This window comes from Electrophorus electricus, chromosome 10, assembly GCF_041902795.1.
Source record: "Electrophorus electricus isolate QZ-2024a chromosome 10, ASM4190279v1, whole genome shotgun sequence".
Taxonomy (NCBI): Eukaryota; Metazoa; Chordata; class Actinopteri; order Gymnotiformes; family Gymnotidae; genus Electrophorus; species Electrophorus electricus.
In genome coordinates, this window is record NC_137506.1 from 23,558,277 (window position 1) to 23,580,776 (window position 22,500).

At 46.1% G+C, this 22,500-nt stretch overlaps 1 protein-coding gene across 2 annotated transcripts in view; it reads right to left on the reverse strand.

The window, feature by feature from the left end:
• akap6 (A kinase (PRKA) anchor protein 6) overlaps positions 1-22,500 on the reverse strand; it is a 112,694-nt gene that overhangs the window by 70,119 nt on the left and 20,075 nt on the right. For both annotated transcript variants that reach the window (XM_035532553.2, XM_035532551.2), the window contains exons 4-6: positions 11,712-11,963; positions 9,715-11,094; positions 5,371-5,493 (exon numbers count right to left, since the gene is read on the reverse strand). In XM_035532553.2, coding sequence (XP_035388446.2) covers positions 5,371-5,493; positions 9,715-11,094; positions 11,712-11,963 — 1,755 coding nt within the window. The remainder of the gene's footprint in view (positions 1-5,370; positions 5,494-9,714; positions 11,095-11,711; positions 11,964-22,500) is intronic.

Consider the following 22,500-nt stretch of genomic DNA (forward strand, 5'->3'; position numbering starts at 1 on the left):
AACAAACAGATTATATATATATATATATATATACACACACATACACACACACACAAACATGGCAATAAGACAAGGTCGCTAAAGCAGCCAGTAACGAGCAGTTGGCAGGGCTATTTCACTAGACAGGCAGATCCACAGTAGGAAAGAGAAGGAATAACAACAAGAAAATAAATAAAGAAACAAAAAGTAATAATACATCTAAAATATGCAGAGAAAAATGTCACGTACATTCATCTAAACAGCCTTAAAGAGGGAAGGGCAGTACATGGATCCCACATATACTAAATGAGCTGTCCTCCACTCTGGGCTGCCTGGGACATGAAAGGGTATGGAGAAGCAGAGGACAGGGACATAGAGAGAGAGAGAGAGAGAGAGAGAGAGAGAGAGAGAGAGAGAGAGAGAGAGAGAGCCAACACCCTGCTGATGGATCAACATACGCAGGCATCTATCACTGATGACAGACAAGAGAGAGTGTGAGGGACACTTATTTATAGTGGCGGCTGCAGGCTAAATTGATATCCTTTACAGACCTAAACGCCTTTAAAATGAGTAAACAAATAAACAAAAGGCACAATAACCAGATTTCTGTCACTGATTTATGCTTGACTGAAAGCCTTTTAAAAATCAGATGCTAAAACGTGAATGCTAATATATGTGTAGGGCAACGCTCGGCAAGGACGTTCCCGCTCCCCTGTGTCCTATATTAAACAGAGGATGGAAAACAGGAATGATGAAATAAAATACTCAACCCTAATAAGAGTGAGGAAATGAATACCATGCAATCGTATTAAAATGCTATAAAAAGATTCTGTAGCAGTGGGTGCAGCCCTAATTCAAGGTTGACAGTAACCAATAATCCCTTACATATCATCTTTTATGAGATGAGGTTATGTTTAATGCACGTTGCATATTGCCAGAGAGCGCTGGTCTCTGTGGCTCGTGAACAGGCAGTAGAATTCCAGGTGTGTGGAGAGCCCTGACACACACAAAGTGCTGTTACTGGTCTTTCAGCAGCACTTAGCTCAGACATGCAAACACAAAGATAACAAATGCTGAACAATGAATCAAATTTCCCATTTTTGAAAGGCAGAAATGAGGCCTTCATCTGTTACACTGCAGGCTGAGGTGAGGAGTGTGTAAGGTGTGTGGATTCTGTTACACCACAGGCTGAGTGAGGTGAGGAGTGGAGAGAGGAACTGAGAAAGGAAAGGAGATGGAGAAAAGAGAGGAGGAGAGAGAAGAGTATAGATAAGAAGAAAGGAGAAGAGGAGAGGAGAGGGGAGAGAGGGGAGGAGAGGGGAGGAGGAGGAGAGGAGAAGAGAGGGGAGGGAGGAGAGGAGGGGGGATGGGAGGAGGAGGGAGAAGAGAGGGGAGGGGAGGGGAGGAGAGAGGGGAGGGGAGGGGAGGAGAGATGAGGGAGAGGGGAGGGGAGGGGAGGAGGAGGAGAGGAGAAGAGAGGGGAGGGAGGAGAGGGGAGGGGAGGGGAGGAGAGAGAGGAGGAGAGAGAGGGGAGGAGGAAGAGAGGAGAAGAGAGGGGAGGGAGGAGATGGGAGGGGAGGGGAGGAGAGAGGGGAGGGGAGGGGAGGAGAGGAGAGGGGAGGAGAGTAGAGGAGAGGGGAGGGAGGAGTGAGATCTGCAGGACTAGGTAGGCAGTTCTGCTTCTCCACTCTGGCTCTGGCAGTATGCTGTGACAGTAGGGCAGGGGGGGTTATCACTGAAGTGACACCGAGAGATGTGCTGCAATAGGCAGAGGACCACAAGTTTCCCCTGCCTAATCCCCCAAAACACACAGAGACAGTGACAGACAGGAGAGAGTGTGTGTGTGTGAGTGAGTGAGTGAGTGTGTGTGTGTGTGTGTGTGAGTGTGTGTGTGTGTGTGTGTGTGTGTGAGTGATTGAGTGAGTGTGTGAGTGTGTGTGTGTGTGAGTGTGTGTGTGTGTGTGTGAGTGAGTGTGCGTGTGTGTGTGAGTGTGCGTGTGTGATTGTGTGTGTGTGTGTGTGTGTGAGTGTGTGTGTGTGAGTGTGTGTGTGTGAGTGAGTGTGTGTGTGTGTGAGTGTGTGTGAGTGTGTGTGTGTGTGTGTGAGTGTGTGTGTGTGAGTGTGTGTGTGTGTGTGTGTGTGTGTGAGAGAGTGTGCGTGTGTGTGTGTGTGTGTGAGTGTGAGTGTGTGAGTGTGAGTGTGAGTGTGTGTGAGTGTGTGTGTGTGTATGAGAGTAGAATGAATGAAAGAGAGAAGTAGAGGAGACAGAAGAGCATTAACTGTGGTGGTGTCTGGGAACTGGTTGGGTGGTGTAGCGGAGGTGCCTGGGGACTGGTTGGGTGGTGTAGCGGTGGTGTCTGGGGACTGGTTGGGTGGTGTAGAGGTAGGGTCTGGGGACTGGTTAGGTGGTGTAGCGGTGGTGTCTGGGGACTGGTTGGGTGGTGTAGCGGTGGTGTCTGGGGACTGGTTGGGTGGTGTAGTGGTAGGGTCTGGGGACTGGTTGGGTGGTGTAGCGGTGGTGTCTGGGGACTGGTTGGGTGGTGTAGTGGTAGGGTCTGGGGACTGGTTGGGTGGTGTCCTGCTGTGATGGAAATTGAATGAACAGATGCTGTGGTGGGCAGATGTGGACGGGGCTTCAGATGAGTTGAGAGAGGAGGACAGGGGGTTATAATACCCACTGCACAGTGCAGTGCTAACACAGTACACACTGGTCATTAATAATACATTAATAATACTGTGACAACGTGTGTGTGTGTGTGTGTGTGTGTGTGTGTGTGTGTGTGTGTGTGTGTGTGTGTGTGTGTGTGTGTGTGTGTGTGTGTGCACATTTGTCTGTGCATACATGTGTATGGTGACTGTAGAATAACACTTCCATGACTGAGATTGGAGGCATCCCACAGACCGCTTCTGCTGGAAGGAGAAGCAACCAAATGTGGCAGGGACATGCCACATTACACCCCTGTAAATCACAACACCTCACATTTCAGGCTGGAATTGAGCACTGGAGACCAGTTGATCTCTGATCAACAATTCCAGGGAATGAGAATTGGAGGCCTGTTGGTGTCTGATCAACAATTCCAGGGATTGAGAATTAGAGGTGTATTGTTCTCTGATCAACAATTCCAGGGATTGAGAATTGGAGGCCTGTTGGTCTCTGATCAACAGTTCCAAGGATTGAGAATTGGAGGCCTGTTGGTGTCTGATCAACAATTCCAGGGATTGAGAATTAGAGGTGTATTGTTCTCTGATCAACAATTCCAGGGATTGAGAATTGGAGGCCTGTTGGTCTCTGATCAACAGTTCCAAGGATTGAGAATCAGAGGTCTGTTTGTCTCTGACCAACAATTCCAGGGATTGAGAATTGGAGGCCTGTTAATATTTGATCAACAATTCCAGGGATTGAGAATTGGAGGCCTATTGTTCTCTGATCAACAATTCCAGGGATTGAGAATTGGAGGCCTGTTGTTATTTCATCAACAATTCCAGGGATTGAGAATTGGAGGCCTGCTGGTCTCTGATCAACAATTCCAGAGCTGAACCATCACTTCCCATTCCTCAGCTGACCCCACTTTGAGCTCACCTCAAGGAACGCTCATCAGGAGATGGACTACTGCATGCAGCACGCTGGAGGAATGTGGACCAGGAGACTGAAGCTTCCCACTGGATCTCTCAGCCCTCTCAAGGGCCATATAGAGTGGCAAGAAACACAATGTGCTTGTTTTCTCCAGTGTTGCCACTGATCATGACCCATAAAGGGAAAGTTTAATCACTGTTTGTTAGTTCTACTGTTTGTATTGTTGATTTCTACTCTTTGTATTTAATTTCTTCATCAAGACCCATTTCATCTTGGCATACGCTTCTGTTTTTATTTACTTTATTCCTCTTGTCACTCTAACCAATTAGGAAATATACTCCAGTTAGGAAAAATATTCCATTAAATTTAAGTACTCAAAATCTCTTTCTGATATTGAAAAAAAGATACTTCATGTTAACCTTCAAGTGTGACTCATTTTGAGATTATTTTATTCTATTGGACTGGTGCCCCATTTATTAAAATTATTAATAACAATTTAATCAATTCTAATAATTCACTTAGAGACCCTAAATATGCATATGTGTGTACATGCATGTATGTGTATGTGCATGCCTGTCTGCGTGTGTGTGCATGCACATTTGTGTGCATTTACGCATATGTGTGTGTGCACTTGTGTGCATGCATGTATACATGTGCGTGCGTGCATGTAAATGCATCTGTTCATGTCTGTGTGTGTGTGTGTGTGTGTGTGTGTGTGTGTGGGTGTGTGTGGGTGTGTGTGTGTGTGTTATCTGTGCTGCTCATTTTCTAGCGCAGGCTGCTGTGTCCCTCGTTAATGTGATTCAGGGACCAGGATTTGCCATCAAGCTCAATCAATAACTGTTTCATTTCACACTATCCCTCAATGCCTTATAAAGAGAGCCTCAATCTCTTCCTCTCTCCCTCCCTCTCCTTCTCTCTCTCTCTCTCTCTCTCTCTCTCTCACACTCCCTCTCTCTGTCTTTTCTGTCTCTCTCTTTCTGTTTCTCTCTCACTGCAGTCAAATCCCTTTTCCCATGAGTACCAGAAAGTGTCCCAGTACACCCACACACACACACACACACACACACACACACACACACACAAATGCATGCACAGACACACACAACATGTACCAGCTGAATGTTGAGTCCAAACATTAAAATTTGAAATGTAGAATATGTATAAACAAAATACATGAAAAACAGGAACACATCTCTCCATCACCCAGTGAGATTTTCCTCTTAGAACACAAATTGACATGACATAACGCACAGACATGACAGAGCTGTATACAGAACACACACACATATGACCACAGCCTCAGAGAAGGGGTGAAGGAGGGGATTATTGCAGAGTGCTGATTTTGGTGATGATGGCTTCCTGTTCTGAAAGCCAAAATCTTTCATAATTTTTAATAACTAACACATTTTTTAGTGTTAGCCTAAGCATGTAGCCCCCATCTGTAGTTAAAAGATGGTTACGGCAGAGGGGTTGAAACACTTCTGCTAGATAGAAACAACATAAGAAGGAGATGTATGGTGTGCCTGTATCCTCATCTGAGGATGTTCATGTATGTGTGTGTGTGTGTGTGTGTGTGTGTGTGTGTGTGTGTGTGTGTGTGTGTGTGTGTGCGTGTGTTTGTGTGCGTGCATGTGCATGTGTCTATGGTTGTCTCTCCCTCTGTGTGTGTGTGTGTGTGTGTGTGTGTGTGTGTGTGTGTGTGTGTGTGTGTGTGTGCGTGTGTGTGTGTGCGTGTGCGTGCATGTGCATGTGTCTATGGTTGTCTCTCCCTCTGTGTGTGTGTGTGTGTCCGTGTGTTTGCGCGTGTGACTTACGAGGTGTGTTTCCAGGTAGCGGTAGAGGCTGGCTGCGTCTGCTCGTGGTGGTGTCCAGTTCTCTGTTGTCTCCAGGGCCTCCCTCAACCAGCAGATAAACTCATCCAGCTTGGAGACAAAAACCTGAAGCAGGCCAGCGCGCACACACACACACACACACACACACACACACACACACACACACACACACACACACACACACACACACACACACAGCCACGTCAGCTACACTTCACTTCTGCTTCATTACTATAGAAATAAAAAGACCCAACTCACTTGCTGCAGGAGCTTCACCTTTATTGATCTAACTAGAGTGGTGCTATGTAAAGGCAGCTCTCTTTCTGTGTGTGTGTGTGTGTGGTTGAGGCCTTCAGCCCTGTACAGCTGCTTTACGGCACTGGCACATGAACCGCTGTAGCAGCACAGAAGAGTGGAGCCTGCTCAGCTTTGAATATAGTTGGCAAAGTTTGAAATACACAAAGTTTAGGTGTTGCCGTGTGCTCTAATCTAAGTTGTACAATGCTTAGTGGACTGTCATTCTGCACTTGTCCTTGACGTGTTTGGGTTGCTGGGGGAAAACTGGTCTCGGTGTATGATGTGTGACTATTGCCATCTGTTGGCCATTTGTAAAACTGCAGCTCCAGCACTTAGAGCGCAATCACCATTGGCCTTCTCCATGTGCTCTCTGCTTAAACCTGAGATGAGCAGGACGGAAAGCATGAGTGGAGCGCAGTCCCGTAACTACAGTGAAATACATGCCCCTTATGCTCCATATTCCTCCAGAGCCATATGCTCAAATGCTTGAAAGCCAAACACATCCGTTTTGTGAAGTCTTTAGTGAAGCAGGCTGCTGGACACCCAGATTCAGGGCAAGGATGCCTCTCCCCCTTTTGGATATGGCAGCTCATTATCTAAAATTGGTCAAAATCAAAGATATCGATACAAATGACCTCTCCTCAGACACTAACTAAAAAACCCATAATTTATTGACTGTTTGGCCTCGATGCATAAAGCTTTGAAGGTGGACGAAAATGGTTCTCTGATTTCAAAGGAAAGTGCTGGAAAGAGAGTGAGTCAGAGAAAGAGTGAAGGAGACAGAGGGAGAGAGACAGAGCGAGAGTGAGAGAGGGAGGGAGGGAGTTGAGAATATGAATATCATTCTAAATCCAGTGTGGCTCTCGTGTGGGTCGACTGTTTAAATGTTTGAATGCACAATGTCTTTTAATGGTCTCTTTGCTTGGCAGCACTACTGCAATACTATCCGTGATGATAGAGAGGTAACAGCCCCAGCAGAGCCACAGTGGACCAGTCAGCAGAGATCGGGAGGCATTGCTGCTACATTATTCCCTGGGAAGAGACATGGTGAGTGTGTGTGTTTCTCAGGCTCTGCACCAATAACTGTACCAGTGCAGATAAATATGTAGCCTCTGGTCAGTGCATTAACAGAGGGAGTGTTTTACAAGGAGAGGAAGAGCAAATTAGGTACTCATCACTTCAGAAAGAGAGAGAGAGAGAGAAGAAAGAAGATCAGGTGGCAGGACAGACAGAGAGGAGGGTAGGAGACAGGGAGGTAAAGATAGAAGGGGGGAGCGATAGAGACAGAGAGATGGAGAGGAGGAGATGGAGGCTGGTCGGAGGCGTCACACATGACTGGGCCCCTGAGACTCCCCCTAGCAGGAGGTTCAGATGCCAGCTGTCTCTTGCCGAGAGGATGAAGTCATCTCCAGGGGCCGCATGCTAATGTAATCAATCACCTCCCCCCTGTGACACGCATCATCTCAGGTGGACGCGGCTGCCTGCCTCAGTCTAGCCCAGGCAGCCAGACACACACGCACCACACACACACACACACACACACACACACACACACACACACACACGCACACATGCACACACACACACACACACACACACACACACACACAAACAAACACATGCAAATGCAAATGCACACACACACACACACACACACAAACAAACACATGCAAATGCAAATGCACACACACACACACACACACACACACACACACACACACACACACACAAACACACACACACAAACACAAACACAGACACACACACGCACACACAAAGACACACACAGACACACACACACAGACACACACACACAGACACACACACACAGACACACAAACACAGACACACAAACACAGACACACACACACAAAGACACACACACACACACACACAGACACACACACACAGACACACACACACACAGACACACACACACAGACACACACACACAGACACACACACACACACACACAAACAAACACATGCAAATGCACACACACACACAAACACAGACACACACACACACACACCCACAAACCGAGACACACACACACACACACAAACACAGACACAGACACACACAGACAGACACAGACACACGCGCACACACACACACACACACACATGCACACACACACACACACACACACACACACACACACACACACACACACACACACACACACACACACACACACACACACACACATGCTTGCTCTTATTCCATGTCTTTCTTGTGCTCTCTCATTCTCTTTCTCCCTCACACAGTGGTGCAGGGCCAGTCTGAGACATTCACCTTATCAGTGGCTTTTATCTCTGGGCACTTTATCAGATGGGGCTGATCAGAAGAGATTTGCAGCTTTGGTGAAGCTGCTTTGGAAAGGAGCAGCTCTCTGCCCTCTCTGGGATTGTTTGTCATTTTGGATGAACAATGGATTGAATTGGAGATTATCAGATTTAAGAGTGGATTGAATGAGAAGACCGAACAGTGGATTGAAAGGGAGATTATCAGACTGAACAGAGGATTGTATGGGAGATTAGCAGAATGAACAGCAAATTAAATGAAAGATTATTTTAGTAAACAGTGAATTAAATGTGAGATTAGCAGATGGAACAGTGAATTGAATGGACGATTAGCAGGTTGAGCAGTGGTTTGAATAAAAGGTCAGCGGAATGAATATATGATTGAACGGGAAATGATCAGAATGAACGGAGAATGAATGGGAGGTTATCAGATTGAACAGGGAATTGAATAGGAGATTATCAGACTGAACAACAAATGAAATGGGAGATTAGAAGAATGAATATCAGACTGAATAGGAGATAAGAAGATTAAAGGGTGGATTGAATGGAACATTAGCAAAATGAACAGCAGTTTGAATAGGAGATTAGCAGAGTGAACAGTGGATTGAATGGGAGATTAGCAGAGTGAACAGCGGATTGAATAGGAGATTAGCAGAGTGAACAGTGGATTGAATGGGAGATTAGCAGAGTGAACAGCGGATTGAATGGGAGATAAAAGCACTGAGCAGGAAATTAAATGGGAAAATATCAGACTGAAAAATTGATTGAATGAAAGATTAGTAGACTGAACAGTGAATTAAATGGTTTGTTAAAAACAATGGACAACATGTTAATAAGTTTCACCATTCTGAGTCAAATATTACATTTCATATTTCATATATCAAATATCATATATGTTATATCTTGTATATCAAACATACATCTTATATCAAATATCATGGGTTTGCAAAAGTATTCCAAATTCGAAGTGTTTTTATAGTTGAAATACATACATTTACAAATACTACAGAAAATATTCTAAATGAAACATTGATGAAAGACATTTATCTTTTGCAATTTTACTAGATATGTTTTGTTTTTTTTAACTGAAGTAATAATGCCTGCACCTTTTTGGTGAGCCACCAGGGGGCATTACTGCAGTGGGCAAAGAAGCAAAAGCGCACTGACAGTACTGTGGCAAATTTGAGCATTTAATTTTTTTTTAAAGATAAAAGATGCAAGATATATTATATATTGAAATAATATAATAATATATAACATACTGTCTTTATTCCCAGTAAATTCACCTTCAACACGCAATGTTTTAGTAGTAAAGTCAATAGACTTCTAAAGTGTACTGTTGAGACAGGTACATGAATTATATATTCATTTCACTTACTTCTTGTATGTGTTGATCATTTCTACGCTATAATGAAATAGTGGTCAGTTGTTTGTAGCTAAATGTTTCTAATAAACAATTATTAATTTGTATTGATGGTAATAACGTGAGAAGCATTTACATCTTAGATTGCCAAGAGCAGTTTGCTTTTTTGTCTCTTATATGCATAAGAATATACTATACTATATATTTTATATAGTATATGTGCTACATATTAATCAGTCGTATAAATGACTTTGAGACCCATATTTGGATTGTTTTGTAATATATTTGTAGCTAATGAAGTATTATTGGCAGTAATGACCCAGAACCCCCAGTGAAGAGAAGAGAAGCCAACATCTCACCTCAATCTTCCCCCAGACGTCCTGGTAGTTTTCCTGGTGCTGGATGTCCTCCAGGAGCTGCTGGATTAGGGGTGTACACAACTGCACCATCGTACACGTCTCCGGCTGTCCCGCCCTCTGCGCCATCCTCTGGCACTCGGACGAGCTCCACCCGCCCTCATCCTCTGATGGTAGGTCACTGAGGGGCCCGGATTCGATGCTTCCATCCAGAGAAGCTGCCACTTCACTGGAGGAGGAGGAAAAGCGCCCCCCTGTGGGGCCCTTCCTGTAGGACTGTGTGGGTAGCGGGTGGGGGCTGCCCTCCCACTCCGAGCTGGCCTCCGTCAGCTCCCAGTCATCCACATCCTGGATGGGTGGCTGGTCCAGGGCTCGTGGGGGCAGGCATTTAGCCAGGCTCTCCAGCTTCAGGGCCAGCAGCTCCGTCTGCCTCAGCTGGGCGGGGAGTGCGAGGAACTCCTCTGAGCCATACCAGCACTCCCCTCTGGGGCTGCGGGTGGGCTGTGAGGTGAGGGACACCTCCCGGGGAAGGGGTTGATTGTCCGGGCTGGAGGAACCTCTGCGTGCTTCCAGGTCTGAGATGTCTTCCTCTGACGAGGGCACAGGGCTAGAGGAGTCTCCCGTGGCCTGCATGGCGTCCGGGCGTGTGGCCTTTAAGCCCGGCTGCGGGTCGGGGTAGGCTGCCCCGCGCTCCTGCGATGCCTCCGACGAGCTCCTGTAGAGGGAGATTCTGGCATCCGGTGGCTTCTGCTCATTTGCTTGCAGGTTCTTCCGGTTCATCAGGTGCAAGTTCTCGTCAGACTGGCTCCCGTTGCTGGGATACATTGATTCCAGCTCCAGCCAGAACTTGGAGCGGTCGGGCAGGTCGAGGAGAGAGGGCGTGCTCCTGCTGATGTCGGCCTGGTACGGCAGCGCGGCGGGGCTGGCGAACATGGGCTTCTTGGGCAACGAGGGCTGAGTGGGAGAGGGTGTGCCACTGCAGGTTCCCTGCACCGGGCACTTGGTTAGGCCGGGGGACCCCTCGGCCCACGCCCTGCTGCCCTGCATGGGTTCTGCCGTGAGCGCGGAGCCGCTGCAGGGCTCCACGGACCCCCGGGCGGATGCGTCCGGCTCCTCCGCTGGAGGAGACGATTCCTGGTTCTGTTCGGAAGCTGCGGTGGTGATGACGTCCACACCGCAGGGCAGCTCGGGGAAGTCGCACTCAGGCTCAGGGTAGAGCGTGTGGGGGTCTTGGGTGGTCTCTTTGTCTTCTTGCTCCTCACCGGGGCTGTAGTCACTCAGCTCGTATGCAGTAATGCCACAGTCCAGGGAAAAGTAGTCCCGACTGCATTTAATCGTCAGCTGACCTGAGTCGTCCACCTCAGTCAAAGAGTCTAGACGTGCCTGCATCAAGAGGGTAAAAATATATAAACATAAAACATTCACCCTTTAAATTTACAGTGTCCTTTATGGAGACAAAACTTACACAGATTTGATGTACATTTTTTACAGCATACTTTATACAGTATACTGTAATATGAGTGTTTTTTAGAATACACTTTGTGATGTGTGTGTTTGTATGTGCTTTTTACACTGTACATTGTGATGTATGTATGTGCTTTTTAAGTGTACTTTGTGATGTGTGTGAGCACTCCACTGGGAGTGAAGTCTAGTTCAGTCCGTTCTCAGCTAAATGGTGCAGACGTGCTTTATGTGTCTATATCCTCCCCCTGTGCTGGTTAGTATAACAGCTGTCAGTTCTGTACTTTTCGTTATGCTTCCTAAGTGGTGTGTGTGTGTGTGTGTGTGTGTTTGTGTGTAAGTAAGTAAGTGCGCATGTGTGTGTAAGTGCATGTGTGTGTGTGCATGTATGTGTGTGTGTAAGTGCGTATGTGTGTGTAAGTGTGTGTAAGTGCATGTGTGTGTGTGTGCGTAAGTGCGTATGTGTGTGTAAGTGTGTGTAAGTGCATGTGTGTGTGTGTGTGTGCGTGTATGTGTGTGTGTGTGTGTGTGTGTGAGACCTGATCATGGTCCTGGCTAAAGGCCTGCAGTATGTCTGTGTGGCGGGTGTAGTTGCCGTTGGAGTCCTGCAGGCTCTGTAGTAGTCTCTCTTTAAGCACGAGCACAGACACACGTAGCTGGTGCCATAGGAGCTGCACACTACGGATGTCCACGATGATGTTGACTGAGTAAGACAGCAGCTTCAGGGAGAACTCTGTCTCTAGCAGAGCGTGGATCTGCTCCACATGGTCTGATATGTCCTCACAGATGTCCTGGATAACACACACACACACACACACACACACAAAAGGCTGTAATAGAATTTTACACAGCTTTTACAAAACATCACGTGCTGCAATATTTTGATATTTTTTTGCACAGACTGCTTGGCTGTCAGCAGAAACTCCACCCACATTGATCCACTCACATATCAGGCACATGCACTTCCAAAAACTGCAGACATCCCAATGCTGCAGGGACCTACTCATATCTGTCAGGTCCCTGCTGCTCCAGTAACGACAACATCCAGATCTGTTGTCAAAAATAGGCCCGGATCACATGTGCCTGACATCTCTGCCATTCCAGCGTTTATCAGCAATAGAGAGATCAGAGTGTAAAGCATCAAAGAAGTTCACTTTCTCTAATCTACAGTGTGCACAGTGCGAGTCACAGCTCTGGGATGCATGCAGGTTATTAAATTAGCTCTTCTCAGATCTCTTACAAACAAGTGATTGCTAGTTAATGACTTCATTGCAGGTCATAGACTTGAGTTTATGCTTTTAACAGACTAAATTTAAATGACCATAGTAGTACTGATTAAATGACCATAGTAGTGCAACTGTGCGAATAGAATCAGTTCCACCAAATGGAACACTTCATTGGAACACTTCAGCGTCCACCTCAGAACTCACTGGAACACTTCAGCGTCCACCTCAGAACTCACCGGAACACTTCAGCTTCTACCTCAGAACTCACCGTAACACTTCAGCTTCTACCTCAGAACTCACCGGAACATTTCAGCTTCCACCAGAAAACTCACCGGAACACTTCAGCGTCTACCTCAGCACTCACTGGAACACTTCAGCTTCTACCTCAGAACTCACTGGAACACTTCAGCTTCCACCTCGGAACTCACCAGAACACTTCAGCTTCCACCTCAGAACTCGTCTCCTTTTTGTGAATTGTTCTTGTGTGATGTCTAGTCTGCTATGTGATGCCTCTCATTCCCTTTATTAGTAATGTGTCATTGAGTTTCTGTAAGATGCATGAAAACATAGTATATTACTATGTTTTTATGTTTTGGATTCTTTTTTATTGGGCCCATACTCTCATGGTCACACTCTGGACCTGGTTGTCTCCAGAGGTCTCAACATAGCTCTCTCAGACCATTACTGCATTTTAGTCATATTTGTTTTAAGAAGATGTTTATAGATGGTCACGCAAGACCTCTGTTCATGGACAAAATGTCTACCTTAACATCTGACTTATCTGGGTCAGTTGATACTGGCTCATATAAGTTCGAAAACGATATTTGTCATGGATGTGATTGTACAACTGGACTATTTCATGTAAGAAAAAAGAACCAAGAAAAAATACTTTGGCCATTCAACTCCAAAGGAGAGAATGCAGGAAAGCAAATTCACACTGAAATCCGCAAGCTTACAACACCCTATTATGCAAAGTGAGATGATCATTCTTCTCCAACATCAACAATAACATTAACAACAAACACATTCTGTTTGCCACAGATTATCTAATCCAACCTCACCCAAAATGGCTCCTGACATGAAATTAGTTGAAAGATGTAATGGTGATTGCATCCTTCTCAACACTAAAACCATAATAGTAATAGTAATCTATGTCCAGCGATGAAGCTGTCTCCTCAGTATCAGGACACAGAAATGATATGGTTAAAATGTCCCAGTTCAGTGGTATTAATTATGAAACTTCGATTGAAGCAGTGAGGCTCCTCAGCTACTCTACCTACAGTATTGACACATGGCCAACCAATTTTTTAACTGAATAGTAACAGACATGCTACAGACAGTAAATGGTGTCCATGATGTCAGGCTTTCCCAAGTGCATTAAAAGCTGCAGTAATTATCTTAGATCCAGTTGTGTTAAATAATTGCAGACCCATTTAATACTACATTTTGTTGAAAAATAATTGCAAAAGCGGTTTTGAACAACTGACCAATTTTCTGCCTTTAAACATCTATTTTGGCAACTTTCACACAGGCTGCCAACACTGAGATGGCTCTTCTAAATGTTTTAATCCAGGCAGATTCTGGAAGAACACTTGTTATTCTTCTACATGATCTCAGTTTTGCTTTTGACACTATTGATTCTAAAATTCTCTTAGAAAGAGCTGAGAAAAGGACCGGACTCTCTTGAACAGCCCTAAACTGGTTTGGATCATAATTTCATGGCCTGAACTACTTTGCTGAAATAGATAAATAAGTATATGAGCCCTATAACTGCTGGTGTCCCCGCTGGGTTCTTGGGCCACTTTTATTTAATTTACATGTTTCCCCTTGGCAAAATCCTACAAGACCATGGAATATTTTAGCACAGCTATGCAGATGGTACTCGGACTTGTTACAAATTACTATGTCAGTTGTAGTAAGATGGAATCAGCTATGACAGACCCTCAGAAGCATGTAGACTTCAGACATCTTCAAATCAAGACTAAAATCCTATCAATTTAGATTTAAATTAGGCCCATGGCAGTGTTTAGACCTCAGGAACAGTACTGTAGTGCATTCTTCCAGCTTAGATTTTATGCACTTTATATCTGCCGATGTAATAAGCTTTATCAAACTCTGTAGGGGCTCCTAGGCAGTCGAAATGCCTTCGTTCCCGTTCGTTCTTCGTTGTGCTGAAGCACAAGATTTCAATGCTTTCAAAATACTTGCATAGAGAGAAGAGATACCTCCAATCACAAAGGCCTCTCACACAACACACTTCTAATTTACACTCACTTCAAATCATCTTGAATTACTAGTAGAAATAATCTGAACACAGAATGTGAGGGGTTTAGTTCGCACAGAACATACCACCATCATCTGAGAACCTCTAAAAAACCTAAAAAAAAAAAAAACCTTCACACAACATCAGAAACCCGTAAGAGCCTGTGAGAGCTTTGTAGTGTATAGCCCAGTTCACCGAGAAGTACATTTATTTTAATCAAATTTTAATTGGATGTTTAAAAAAAATTATTCCCTACACCAGAAGAGAGTTTTTCAGCCCCATAACTCGCTTACCGTCAGCTAGAAATAATCAGCACAGCAGAAGGGGTTCAGTCTGTGTAGCTGCGTAGTAAGGAGGAGGAAGTGGAATAGGAGTATTTATTTACATACTTCCATCTTCTGCTCTTGAGTCAGTTTCACATGACAGATGAATCAATGGGGACATCTCAACATAAACAAGTGAACACGACATGCTCCTGTCCTGGCTGATGTCCCGCCTTCATGCCGCCTTCATGCCACAAATCCCGAGTCCTCTACCTCTGCATTAGGAATGCAGCCCCAATACTGCGGCTTATCCCAGGCCCAGACACCAGCGCCCTCACACCTCACACGGAAGCCGAAGGCACTTGAACGCCGCTGAGTATGTCTGGGGTTAGAGGGTTTCTCCTCGGGGCCGGCGGAGGCGCGTCTAGCTTGGTCCAAACTGGAACAGGATTGTAGGAGATGAACCCCGGGCTCCCATGCACAGAAGGCAGGCTCTGATTCTCAGCTGCACAGACGCACAGAGCCGATCACCTCTCACTGCAACAGTGAAAACAGAAATAAAGCCCCTCCCCAGCGCCGCAGTCACGCTGCAGGGCACTCGTCTGGCATGGGGAGGCACCGTCCCTTTCCACACTTAGTACCGCTGCGCTCGAAATCAAAGCCCCTGACCTGATGATGCCTGGGACCCGCCCAGGATACACTGTGCTGTCCTTAGGTCAGTGAGTCATAAGCTAAGACAAGCTATTTTAAATACACTCACTATGGGGCATAGTCACCGTTAAAGTCAAGCATGCAAGAAGGCCTCTGTTCACTGAGTCGTGCAGCCCTTCTCTACCTCTGGCACTACGGTGGAAACCACAGACTGGTCTGGCCTAATGCTCTAACCCACCCATGGATGCATATGACAGGTTTTATTATTGCTGTGAACTGTAGGAGACAGAGAGGGCGTCTGAATGCTCGCCAGTTTTTTTCCTGGCAGTTTTTCCTCTGCCCTACATCGGTAAAATAAACCTCAGCTGTCGGGACTGTTTACCCACCCAAAGACACACACATGTACACACACACACGTGCGCGCGCGCACACACACACACGCAGCTTTCAAACTAGCGGCCAGAGAGAGGCAGAGCAGGATGCAGTGATATTCTGAGGCACGTAAAAACTCTGGTGGAAGGGAACACTCTGCCTTCCGCAGTGATGTTACTGTTTTGGCCATGCGGCAAAGACATCACCTGCACGGCCAGGGACCAGGGGCACTGCATCTCTGTGGGGACCCAGGGACAGACCGGGGGGACTGCATCTCTGTGGGGACCCAGGGACAGACCGGGGGGACTGTGTGTCTGTGAGGACCCAGGGACAGACCAGGGTCACTGTGTGTCTGTGAGGACCCAGGGACAGACCAGGGTCACTGTGTGTCTGTGAGGAACCAGGGACAGACCGGGGGGACTGTGTGTCTGTGAGGACCCAGGGACAGACCGCGAGCACTGCGTGTCTGTGAGGAACCAGGGACAGACCGGGGGGACTGCATCTCTGTGGGGACCCAGGGACAGACCGGGGGGACTGCATCTCTGTGGGGAACCAGGGACAGACCGGGGGCACTGCATCTCTGTGGGGACCCAGGGACAGACCGGGGGGACTGCATCTCTGTGGGGACCCAGGGACACACCGGGGGGACTGTGTGTCTGTGAAGACCCAGGGACAGACCGGGGGGACTGTGTGTCTGTGAGGAACCAGGGACAGACCGGGGGGACTGTGTCTCTGTGAGGACCCAGGGACAGACCGGGGTCACTGTGTGTCTGTGAGGACCCAGGGACAGACCGCGAGCACTGCGTGTCTGTGAGGAACGAGGAAAAGACCAGGGTCACTGTGTGTCTGTGAGGAACCAGGGACAGACCGGGGGGACTGTGTGTCTGTGAGGACCCAGGGACAGACTGCGAGCACTGCGTGTCTGTGAGGAACCAGGGACAGACCGCGAGCACTGTGTGTCTGTGAGGAACCAGGGACAGACCGGGGGGACTGCATCTCTGTGGGGACCCAGGGACAGACCGGGGGGACTGCATCTCTGTGGGGAACCAGGGACAGACCGGGGGCACTGCATCTCTGTGGGGACCCAGGGACAGACCGGGGGGACTGCATCTCTGTGGGGAACCAGGGACAGACCGGGGGCACTGCATCTCTGTGGGGACCCAGGGACAGACCGGGGGGACTGCATCTCTGTGGGGACCCAGGGACAGACCGGGGGGACTGCATCTCTGTGGGGACCCAGGGACACACCGGGGGGACTGTGTGTCTGTGAAGACCCAGGGACAGACCGGGGGGACTGTGTGTCTGTGAGGAACCAGGGACAGACCGGGGGGACTGTGTCTCTGTGAGGACCCAGGGACAGACCGGGGGGACTGTGTGTCTGTGAGGAACCAGGGACAGACCGGGGGGACTGTGTCTCTGTGAGGACCCAGGGACAGACCGCGAGCACTGCGTGTCTGTGAGGAACCAGGGACAGACCGCGAGCACTGCGTGTCTGTGAGAAACCAGGGAAAGACCGGGCGGACTGGGTCTCTGTGAGGACCCAGGGAAAGACCGGGGGGACTGTGTCTCTGTGAGGACCCAGGGACAAACCGGGGTCACTGTGTGTCTGTGAGGACCCAGGGACAGACTGGGGAGGTTACAGTGGACAGCAGCACCTTCTCTGAATGTAGGTCAGTCACGTCGCTAGTGTGACACGAGACCTCCACCACAACAGCTCAAAAATAAACACTCCAGTAGGGGCCAACTGTAACACATCGCCTCACACCAGTAGCAAGAAACAGCCCAAAACACTGCAGTCTCAGGAGCAATTCAAGAGATTCAAGAATTATTCTGAAATTATAGTAGAAGTTATTGTAAAATCTCAAAATAAAAATCATACTTTATATATATTAAAAAAAAGCATTGGCTTTTGCGCACAGCCAATGAGTTTCACAGCATATAAACACAGGACACTTCACCTTGACACACAACATAGGGAGAAGACAGCTCAGAGGGAGGACATCTCACAGCAGATCGCAGCTCTGCCTCTGCCTTTTAATTCACCATTATAACATGCAATTTAAGATTAAACATACACAAATGCAGCCACAAACACACCATACCCAAACGTAACCACAAAGGCACCATACGCAAATGCAAGACTTCAGAGAAATCAGCCTTTACCAAAAGCAATTAAATTCTTCCCTTCATACCCCAACAGTGTAAGTCATGTAAAGTAGAGATCCAGTACTGCTACAGTTCAGCACAGGCATGCTAGCATAACTACATCCGTAGAGAACATACGCTTACCTCCTGTGTGCTTCCGGAGATCTCACAAAAGTGAAGGGAACAGCAGTGATGTGTTCAAAGGCTCACATACGGACAGACACGTGACTGAGCTGTCGCTCAGCAGTGCCTGTCTCACGCATGCACACTGTTACTCTTTTACTCTCTCTCTGTCTCCCCCCAACACTGACCCATTTCTGTCTCTCACTTTCAGGAGGAGGGGCTCTCACCATTAAGCTATTTCGGGATTTGACCTCTTTGCCTCACCCCCACCGCTCCCCTTGTGTCGAGGTCACTCCAAATAGCTCAGCAGAGGCTGGCAGGAGCATTTGCTGCTGGGGCTGATGGGTAGGGAGCAGGGCCGTGGGCAGGTTTACATTCATATCCTCCAGCCCCCAGAGCCACCCCCAGACACACCCTCATATGAATATGAAACATTATACCTAATAAACACTGTGGCACATCAGGCTTGAATTTTTGGTGCAGCCCTTAATTCTACTGACACCCACGGAGGAGATTTCAATTTTGTAAAGTAGGCGTGCAGTAAATCTGGGCCATGTTGATAATGCCTGTGTCTCTATTTAGAAAGTAAAGCAGAGTCTTCGTAATGCTCAGAGACTCCATGTCTCTGTCTGTCTGCACTGCACGGAGAGGGAACGGTCCAGTTACACTGCTAAAGACCTCACCCAGAAGGACCAGGGAGGCTGTTGTGTATTAGAGCAAACACAATACTATTCCCAATATTTATCTCCAACCACACAGAGACCTAAACAGCAGGTCACCTGTTATGCCCTGTACAGACTCCAGGACTGGTGACACAACTCTCTCTCTCAATTCTATGTCTGTCTCTCTGTCTCTGTCTCTCTCTCTCACTATCTATCTATCTATCTATCTATCTATCTATCTATCTATCTATCTATCTATCTATCTATCTATCTATCTATCTATCTATCTATCTATCTATCTATCTATCTATCTATCTATCTATCTATCTATCTATCTATCTATCTATCTATGTTTCTGTCTGTCTATGTGTGTAACTCTCACTGTGTGTGTGTGTTTTTGCATGTGTGCTAGCGTCTGTCTGTCTGTCTGTCTGTCTGTCTGTCTGTCTGTCTGTCTGTCTGTCTGTCTGTCTGTCTGTCTGTCTGTCTGTCTGTCTGTCTGTCTGTCTGTCTGTCTGTCTCTCTCTCTCTCTGTTTCTCTTGTTTGGGGTGAAGAGCTGTCTGGATTCTTTGAGTTCTGCAGAGGGTTGGAATTACATCACTCAACATAAATATTCACAAACAGCTGCAGACCACCTCATACTGACCTGATCCCATCGTAACTCAGTAAAAATACACAAACAGGCGTATCTGTTCTGTATGTGTGTGTGTGTATGTTCATATCTCTGGAATGACCTAGGGCGTGGTGCATAAAGTTTCCCTTCGACTACTCCATGCAGACTTTGTTTTAGTGTTCACTTCACTTCATGTGGACGCCACAGCTGTGCCACACAGCCTGTCCATCACCCCCATGTTTCACACACAGCTGCCAGCACATACCAACACGGCATGCTGCAGCTCACACACATATGTTACTCACAGCACACGGTTCTATTCATTTAATATGTTTTCCCCTCTTTTTGCTTCTCAGGTTTAATCCGTTTTATCTCGACAGTAATGACAGACGTGCTCTTATCTCCACTGTAAGACACACACCGGGGACCCACTGTGGTGAACAGATGGTGGATCGATCGTACCCTCCGCACACATTACATCCAAAAACAGTCAAGCCCTTACAAGTGCTCTTATTGCGACAGTTACTCAGTTTTAAGATCTAAAGTAATCATTATTGATAAGACTGGTGTGTGTACGTGGGTGTAGTTATAGAGAGTGTGCTTGTCCAGCCTGCAGGAAAGGGCTCCAAAGCCTGCAGAGCAAATGCTTGGGCTCATGGATATATTCTATACTATACTATACTATACTATACTATAGTCTACTATACTATAGTCTACTATACTGTTCTATACTATACTATACTATATTATATTCTACTATACTATACTATACTGTAATATAATATAATATATTTCTGAAATAAATACATTTAGCTTATAAGTAAAATAGTTATTACAATAAAAATTAACCATTGAAATTTGCCATTTTCTTCACTAGGTGGCAAACTTCACTTAAAAATCTGGCTGCAGCGGTCACAAAAAATACTCTCAGAACTGCACTCTTGGGATGAATCAGGTGTGTTAACCAGTGAAAACAAGGCACTGTGCAGTTGGCCTTCAGGATGGGGGTCTAGTTTCCAGTTTGACAGGCTTAAATAGGCTTGCAGGATGCTAAAGACAGTATATAATAAGTCATGGAATCTCTCCACTTGTTCTTTCTCAGGATAATGTTCACGTTAAAGCCATATTCACTTATCAGTTAGAATTTAAAACAAACGACGTGTGGAAGGATTTTTGTGGGAGGCAGAGAGAATACACTCCACACTGTGGCCATGAGCAGATATTTGATTAAGCGATATTCTAATACTTCTCATACTTTCATTTCCTCCCTCATCACACTGAGTAATACCGACACAGAGCTAAAAGCCAAAACCACAGAACATCTTCCCACCACTGCCTCTTTCTCCTTGCCTCGCTCTGTCTGTTTGTCTCTTCCTCCCGCCCACTATCTCAGATTCAGCGGTGTTGGTGCTATGTAACCCAAACTGAGTCATTGTCTGCTGAAACAGAGCATAAGGAAAGCAGTCATTCTCGGAATCCAGCAGCTCACATTCTTATCACAGCAACGATATGGAGTGTTGAAAGAGGAGCAGAGATAACATGCCATAATATGTCATTCAGCCATGCTTTATTGGCATGAATGTTACAAGTTGCTAAAAGCAAACTAACATGAACAAACTAGGACATGAATAGTAACCGAACAAATGAAAATAACTTTACATAATAATTATTAACCAGTTATTCATAAAAAACAGATCAATTAAAGCAGACGTGTAGTCTCAGGCTGGGACAGGATGCTATATATCCTGCACAGTCTCTGCATGCTTCTCTCCCCAGTTACAGGGCTGTTTTTATTTATTCTTCTTCTCGTAATTTCGCTTTCTCCTCTCTGGGCAGCCAGGTCTGCCGACGAAGGCCTGGTTCAACGGATCCGTAGTGTACTGGGTTATATTGTGGTCAGACATGTTTCAGCTCACAAAGTCTCAGGACCAGCTGGCCTGGGGGACCCCTTTACCCACTCAGCTCCAGACTGGCCAAAAGCTTAGGAGGCTTTTTTGGAGAGAGTGGGAATCAATAATTTTTTCCTGAAATGTTAGTGATCTTTTCTAAACATTTAACAGAGGTGGATACAGTCCTAATTCAGTCCTGTGCATATTCTTGTTTTCCTCAGTACCCTGTGCATGCAGGGTCTCAGTGGAGTGTTTGTCTTGCACAGTGAAACTGTTATGTGACAGAGTTCTCCACACATTACTGCTGTAACTGTTCACAACTGCAGCAAACACTGTTTTAATAAGCTTAAGTCACATTCTCGGTGGTAATTCAAATTTTACAGATTTCTTAATAGCAAAGAAAGCTTTCCTTTCATACACACCCAAGTCCAAGCTCTCTGTGGAACATACTGTTTCTGCCTAAAGATGTGTATGTGTTTCTTCAATATTTGTGTTATAGTACAGTAAGTAAATTCCTTAATTTTTAGATTTTTTTTGAAAAATTGGTATTTTAGTTTTTTGGTGACTGATTTTCATAGAACTCTCCAAGAACAGATTTCTAAGTGGTAAAACTTTAGTTTAAGACCTTCTCTTGAAAGTGATAAAGACATCTGAACAATGCAGGCATATAAAGTCTCATATAGTAAAGGCAGGTATTCATTAAATTAGACCTTGTTTTTCAGCTAGTTCATTGATGTATATGTTACATAGTGTAGGATATTTCAACAGTCTTGTCTCACTCCTCATTGAGTTCCTAGAATAGTGTCATGTGCTGGATTGAGTCAAAGGCTACATTTACATTACAAGCCATTCTCCATTTACTGGTTTTAACACCACCAGTCATCTCACAGGTGACACAGATGGCTTGTGCAAAAACCACACATGCACTTGTGCATCAAAGTGCGCATTTGTGCTGTTTCAGAGGGACGTGTGTTCACATTACAGACAGATACAGGTCACTTATGAATGTAAACCATCAAGAAAAAAAAGGAATTGAACAAGATAGCTTGTAATGTGAACGTAGCCAAACTGACTCAAATCTGATTTGAAACGATCAGATTTGTGTGTCCACACAGCCCTT